Below are 7784 nucleotides of genomic sequence, written 5' to 3'. Positions count from 1 at the left end.
CATTTCCTTTGGTTTCCCCTGGGTATGCTTAAAATGATATCATCTTTAAAAAAACCAAGAAGACTGAGGAGAAAACAGGGCTGTTTAGAGAAGCATTCTAAGGAGGGGGTGGGGTGGGGTGGGGTGGGGGGAGGGGATGCTGGAGCTTCTGGCTGAGGTTCTCTCTCTCCTCAAGTGTTCTTGGCTTCCTCTCCTGCCCCTGATGCTTCCCGCCCCTTAAAAGTCCTCCACAGTCCTCCCAGCCTCAGAACCCTGAACTCTGTTGCCTCCAAATATGGAACTCAATAAAAGCCTAATTCCTGAATGAAACAAAGTTTCTCTTGGTGTGTGTGTGTGTGTGTGTTCGGGATGAGAGGATTGGTCCTGGAAATTAAATTCAGGGCTTCTTGGATGCTTAGCATGTTTTCTACCAATGAGCAACAGCCCCGGCAGTTTGGGGGATTTTTCAGACCCTCCAGTCTTCAGCAGTTAAATCTACCACTGTGGGGGCTGGTGAGATGGCTCAGGGGGTAAGAGCACTGACTGCCCTTCCAAAGGTCATGATTTCAAATCCCAGCAACCATATGGTGGCTCACAACCATCCATAACAAAATCTGATGCCCTTTTCTGGAGTGTCTGAAGTCAGCTACAGTGTACTTACATATAATAAATAAATAAATCTTAACAACAACAACAACAACAAAACTACCACTGTGCTTCTGCCTCAGAAGTACCCAGGCTAAGAGGACAGACAAAATTTCAAATACCTTCTTGTGGAGAAATGGACATGGGCTGGGGTACAGCAGCTGTTTCTGTTAATTCTAGCACTTGTGTGGGGAGACAAGAGGATGGAGCTGAGTTCAAGGCCAGCTTCCAGGCACACCGTCCCAGATATCCTGTGCTACAGAATGAGACCCTGACTCAAATTTTGTTTTAAAAGAGAGTTCTATGTATTGCTGATTGACAGGGTAAGAGTAAACCCAAGTGGTCACAGGTGGTGGTGAGAGGCCTCTAAGGAAAGGGAGTCTGCAAGTCTCCGTAAGTGACTAAGTAGCTAAGCAACATGGACTCCTGGAGGAATCCCCAGCCAGAGGTGCACAGAGTAATGGAAAAATTCTTGAAGTTTAACCAGTTTGACTAGATCAGGGTGGTGACTCATTAGAACTGAATTCATCAGGTCTAACTATGGAACAAGTTGCTGCTGGCCAACTCTTCCCACACAAACAGAGGATCTATGAAGCAGCATCTACCAAACACTGGCTGAGATCAGCAAACTACAGCACAGAAAACTAAATGCCCTTGGATTCCCAGAAGAGATATTCTGATATGGACTTATGTACACACACACACACACACACACACACACACACACAGAAAGAGAGAGAGAGAGAGAGAGAATGGAGTTGTATTTAAAAGCAGGGTTCCCTCCAGAAACTGCCTCCCCCAATTTACACTCAGAGACCTGTGTGTGTAGCTTGTAGTGCTTGTCTGGAATTCCGGCACTTGGGAGTCAAGGCTGGAGGAACAAGGGTTTAAGGCCAGCTTTGGCTACACAGTAAGTTCAAAGCCAGCCTGGGCTACATAAGACCCTATTTCAAAATAAAAGAAAAAAAAAGTTTAAGAGAGGAATAAGAAAAAAAAGAAAAAGATGTGTGTGTGTGACAATTAACAGCCTCTCTCTGCTATGGGTGTTATCTCAGAACTAAGACTCTACTTTTTTTTTTTTTTTTTTTTTTTGGAAAACAGGCCCTAATGTAGCTCAGGCTAGCCTCAAACTCTTCATCCTCCTGCCCGCCCCTCCAAAGCATGAGGATTACAGAGGTGGGCCACCATACCCAGTAACCTCATACTGTGGTTTCAAGGCATCTGACTAGGGGGTCTTTAATTCCTACACAGGAGGAGCAAGGAGGGGCAGAGAAGGAGAAAAGGGGACATCACTGACAGCTAAATGTACTTATAATTAAAAGGGAGAGGGTAGACCAGGCATAGAAAGTGATGTTTAGGACAAAAAGCTAATAGGGTAAATTAGTAGGCGGGCCCCAACACCCCTGCTTAGGGTCTCACCAGAAAGTTCGTAGGGCACTGTGAGGCGAGATGCTATCAGAGGACAGGGCACACCATCTCTTCTTCTAAAAGAGGTGAACAGACAGGGGCGGCAGGCACAGACAGAAGAACCAACGAACTGTTGGTTAACCTGACCTTAGTACAGCAGAGCACAGGCTGTAGAGTGGTGCTTGGCAAAGAGCAATTTTTATCTAATCTTTGAGACAGGGTTCCTCTATAACGGAGGCTGGTCTTGGGCTCTCTACAGTCCTTCTGCCTCACCGTCTATGGAAAGTTTTTTCTTACTAATGCCAAGCTGCAGCCTGAGGCAAAGGGAGTGGCTGCAGCCTGGCGCGGTAGATTAAGCCCTGCTCTCCCCATCCTGGGACACTTTCCTTTTTCCTCTTTTGAGTCACAGGTCCTCCTAACATGAGAATCAAGTGTTTACACGCTGATTTCCTTATAAAATCGTGAGAACTACATAGGAGATGTACCGCATACTCCTACCTTAACTGTGATGTAAAGACAGCAAAACAAATAAACTATACTGCAAGATCTATTTCCCTATCCAAACATAAAATGAAGGGGGAGGGGGGAGACACGGACAGGCAAGCATTCCACAGGCGCCCCTGCCCAACGCTGTCACTCAAACCAGGACCCAATCACAGAGTTTTTAGCAAGCCTTATCCCGCCTCTCTAGAAAAACTTTCTGCGTCCGCCATCCTGTAGGAAGGATTTGTACACCTTAAACTCCCTCCCTGCTCTGAGTCCCACACTCTCACCACCCAGCACCTTCAGGAGTTGACCCTTAACAGCTTCACCCACAGGGACCCCGAAGTTGCGTGGCCTCGGCAACAGAGTCAATAGCAGCACCAGAACTTCCCGACACCCTCCTCCTCAGCAATCCGTCCTCTCCGGCGAACCCCAGAAACGTCTGGAGAGTTCTGGACAAGGGCGGAACCCACAACACCGATTACTCAAGGGAGGCGGGGAAGCTCCAAGGCGGGGGCCCCAAGGCCTCCTCCGGCTCGCTGATTGGCACAGCGGAGAGTGGGCGGGGCTGGAGAAAACTCCTTAAAGGCGCAGGGCGGCGAGCAGGGACCAGACGCTGACAGCTCCTCAAACAGAACCAGACTCTGGTTCCACTCGGAGAAAAGCGAAGACAAGAGAAGCAGAGCGAGCGGGGAATTCCGGATCCTCAGCCAGGACCAGCCTTCCTCAGAGCATCCAAGCCGCGGAGCGGAACCTTCCCCGGAGCATCCCTGCGGCGGAGCGCAACTTTCCCCCCGAGCATCCACGCCGCGGAGCGCAGCCTTCCAGAAGCAGAGCGCGGCGCCATGGCCAAGAACACGGCGATCGGCATCGACCTGGGCACCACCTACTCGTGCGTGGGCGTGTTCCAGCACGGCAAGGTGGAGATCATCGCCAACGACCAGGGCAACCGCACGACCCCCAGCTACGTGGCCTTCACCGACACCGAGCGCCTCATCGGAGACGCCGCCAAGAACCAGGTGGCGCTGAACCCGCAGAACACCGTGTTCGACGCGAAGCGGCTGATCGGCCGCAAGTTCGGCGACGCGGTGGTGCAGTCCGACATGAAGCACTGGCCCTTCCAGGTGGTGAACGACTGCGACAAGCCCAAGGTGCAGGTGAACTACAAGGGCGAGAGCCGGTCGTTCTTCCCGGAGGAGATCTCGTCCATGGTGCTGACGAAGATGAAGGAGATCTCCGAGGCGTACCTGGGCCACCCGGTGACCAACGCGGTGATCACGGTGCCCGCCTACTTCAACGACTCTCAGCGGCAGGCCACCAAGGATGCGGGCGTGATCGCCGGTCTGAACGTGCTGCGGATCATCAACGAGCCCACGGCGGCCGCCATCGCCTATGGGCTGGACCGGACCGGCAAGGGCGAGCGCAACGTGCTCATCTTTGACCTGGGGGGCGGCACGTTCGACGTGTCCATCCTGACGATCGACGACGGCATCTTCGAGGTGAAGGCCACGGCGGGCGACACGCACCTGGGCGGGGAGGACTTCGACAACCGGCTGGTGAGCCACTTCGTGGAGGAGTTCAAGAGGAAGCACAAGAAGGACATCAGCCAGAACAAGCGCGCGGTGCGGCGGCTGCGCACGGCGTGTGAGAGGGCCAAGAGGACGCTGTCGTCCAGCACCCAGGCCAGCCTGGAGATCGACTCTCTGTTCGAGGGCATCGACTTCTACACGTCCATCACGCGGGCGCGGTTCGAGGAGCTGTGCTCGGACCTGTTCCGCGGCACGCTGGAGCCCGTGGAGAAGGCCCTGCGCGACGCCAAGATGGACAAGGCGCAGATCCACGACCTGGTGCTGGTGGGCGGCTCGACGCGCATCCCCAAGGTGCAGAAGCTGCTGCAGGACTTCTTCAACGGGCGNGACCTNAACAAGAGCATCAACCCGGACGAGGCGGTGGCCTACGGGGCGGCGGTGCAGGCGGCCATCCTGATGGGGGACAAGTCGGAGAACGTGCAGGACCTGCTGCTGCTGGACGTGGCGCCGCTGTCGCTGGGCCTGGAGACTGCGGGCGGCGTGATGACGGCGCTCATCAAGCGCAACTCCACCATCCCCACCAAGCAGACGCAGACCTTCACCACCTACTCGGACAACCAGCCCGGGGTGCTGATCCAGGTGTACGAGGGCGAGAGGGCCATGACGCGCGACAACAACCTGCTGGGGCGCTTCGAGCTGAGCGGCATCCCGCCGGCGCCCAGGGGCGTGCCGCAGATCGAGGTGACCTTCGACATCGACGCCAACGGCATCCTGAACGTCACGGCCACCGACAAGAGCACCGGCAAAGCCAACAAGATCACCATCACCAACGACAAGGGCCGCCTGAGCAAGGAGGAGATCGAGCGCATGGTGCAGGAGGCTGAGCGCTACAAGGCCGAGGACGAGGTGCAGCGCGACAGGGTGGCCGCCAAGAACGCGCTCGAGTCCTACGCCTTCAACATGAAGAGCGCCGTGGAGGACGAGGGTCTCAAGGGCAAGCTCAGCGAGGCTGACAAGAAGAAGGTGCTGGACAAGTGCCAGGAGGTCATCTCCTGGCTGGACTCCAACACGCTGGCCGACAAGGAGGAGTTCGTGCACAAGCGGGAGGAGCTGGAGCGGGTGTGCAGCCCCATCATCAGCGGGCTGTACCAGGGTGCGGGTGCTCCTGGGGCTGGGGGCTTCGGGGCCCAGGCGCCCAAGGGAGCCTCTGGCTCAGGACCCACCATCGAGGAGGTTGATTAGAGGCCTCCTCTTTTCTTTCCGGGTGTGGTCTTAGAAGACCGATTCTTCGCACTTGATAGCTGCTTGCGCACTGATTACTGTCAAGTTTATTTATAGTCCTTTCCATAGTTAAGTTTAAAGTTACCGCCTGAGTTGACTGTTAAACTGAGTTGACTGTTAAATTTTGTATGCTTTTTAAAAGTATATATATATATATATATATATATATATATATACATACATACATATATATATATGTATATATATATATTCAAAGTAATATTGGGAGCTGCTCCATGCACTGTACCAGGGGATTTTGTTTTATAGCTAATGATGTGTAAAGTCTAAAGATTTTTGGGGATTTTTATATCAGTGTTCCAGTAGCCTGGGAAGACATATAGTCTAGCTGCCCAGTTCCCTGGAGATGGTCATCTCTAAGACAAACTGTCTTTCAGAAACGTCTTGGTAAATTGTACTACATAACTTTACTCTTTGGTACTTAACCTTTATCTGCTTGTCCGTGTTACGGTTTGTGGTATGTATAACCAGTATAACCATTATGTTCTTTGCATTCAATCTAAGTAGGTTAAAGATGGTGTGTCCTTCCTGCAAACACGCCTACACTGCCACCCTGGGTACATTTGTTCTATGCATCACTACAAACTAATGAAAAAATCTTTTATGACTTAAATATTCAAAATAAAAGGTTACAAGTATATTTTGTCTGTTTGTATGTTGGGAGGGTTAATGGATTCTGGGCTTATGTGGATTTCTTAAGTTTTTTTTTTTTTTAGATTTAATTATTTATTATATGTGAACACACGGTAGCTGTCTTCAAACACACCAGAAGAGGGCATCAGATCTTATTACAGATGGTTGTGAGCCACCATGTCGTTGCTGGGATATGAACTCAGGACCTTGGGAAGAGCATGTCTCTCCAGCCCCCGGATTTCTTAGTTTTGTGATAACTGGAAAAGGGATTTTTTTTTTTTTTTTTTTTGTGGATTTTCGGTGCAGTTATGCAGGGAGTACAGGCATTTACTTAAAGGGTCGGGCTCATTCATGGGAAAAAGTAGGGTGGTGCTGTAGTTTGGGGTCAGTGGAAGAGGGACTCAAGGGGCTATGAGAACTCAGCTCTCCCTTACCCTCCAGGGCCTGAATCCTGAACAGTGTTTGGACACCTATTGGAGTCAAGTGACTCTTTCACAAGGGTTGTGTAAGACATTGAAAATTACAGGGGTTTTTGTTTTTTGTTTTTCAAGACAGGATTTCTCTGTAGCCCTGGCTGCTCTGGAACTGACCTTATAGACCAGGCTGGCCTATAAACTAAGAAATTTGCCTTCCTCTGTCTCCCAAGTGCTGGGATTAAAGGCCTGTGCCACTACTACCCGGCTAAAATTATAGTTATAAAGTATCAACACCAACTATTTCTCATGGTTGATGGTCACCACAACATGTGGAACTTAAGGATAGCAACATTAGGAAGTTTGAGAGCCACTGCTCTAGACAGTGAGCTTCATTCCCCAGCCACTGAGCCCTCCTTTTAAGCTTTGTTTTCTGAGACAGCGTCTCCCCATGCAGTCCTGGCTAGCCTCAACCTCTGACCCATATGCCTTTCCCAACCTGGCTTCTTTATTACTTTTTTGAGACCTCTTACAGGATTGCCCAGACTATATTTACACTTTCTCTGTAGCTCAGCCTGGCTTTGAACTTGCCATTTCCAGACCATACCCCTGAACCTGCTAACTGAAATTATACAGTTGTGACCAGGCACCATGTCTGGCTATCTTTTTTCTTTTGCGGGGAGGGGCACGGTGTGTGTGTGTGAGAGAGAGACAGAGACAGAGAGACAGACAGACAGACAGACAGACAGACAGACAGAGACAGAGAGTCAGAGTTTTTCAGTGCAGCCTTAGCTGGGCTGGAAGTGATTATTTAGACCCAGGCTGCTCTCTGACTCCTGTCTCTCTGCCTCTCCAATGGTGGGATTATGGGCACTGTGCTACCTGACCCATCCACTTTATCTCCACCATCCCCATCTCTCTTTCCAGGCCTGGTGATGTAGCAGACCCCTTACCATGTTCAAGACTTTTTAAGCAGGCAGAACCTAGGGGGCAGAGCTGCTTTCCTCAAAAGCCTTTTGACCCATGGCTCTTCCAGCGTTTTCGTGGGGCAATGCCAGCCTTTGAGAGCTGGGGAGGGTAGATCAGGGGAGACTGCTTGCCTAGTATGCATGAGGCCCTCAACTCAATCCCCAGCTCCATGGAGAATCAATTGATTTGTTGGGCAAGGTGTAAACTGCATGTATTTCTAACATGTCCAAACAGAAACTTTAAGGCCACCCTAGGGTAAAGAAGTCTTCGGTAATAGTTTAATAGAGGCCAAGGCCATTATGCTCATTAGAGAAGCAGTTAATCCGTAAGCCATTTTACACTGTTAGAGGTCATTTCTGGCTGTATTTTACACTGTTAGAGGTCATTTCTGGCTGTATTTTACACTGTTAGAGGTCATTTCTGGCTG

General features: G+C 50.9%; 1 protein-coding gene across 1 annotated transcript; it reads left to right on the top strand.

Moving 5' to 3' along the window:
* The first annotated feature begins 3113 nt into the window (after window positions 1-3113).
* On the top strand, window positions 3114-5980 carry LOC110312667 (heat shock 70 kDa protein 1A). The gene has a single exon (XM_021186465.2). It carries the CDS (start codon window positions 3360-3362, stop codon window positions 5283-5285), a length of 1926 nt encoding a protein of 641 aa, XP_021042124.1. The 5' UTR covers window positions 3114-3359; the 3' UTR covers window positions 5286-5980.
* The last annotated feature ends 1804 nt before the right edge of the window (window positions 5981-7784 follow it).

Source organism: Mus caroli, chromosome 17, assembly GCF_900094665.2.
Source record: "Mus caroli chromosome 17, CAROLI_EIJ_v1.1, whole genome shotgun sequence".
Lineage (NCBI taxonomy): Eukaryota > Metazoa > Chordata > Mammalia > Rodentia > Muridae > Mus > Mus caroli.
Note: the sequence above shows the minus strand (reverse complement) of the source record. Positions and strands in the feature narration are given on the sequence as shown.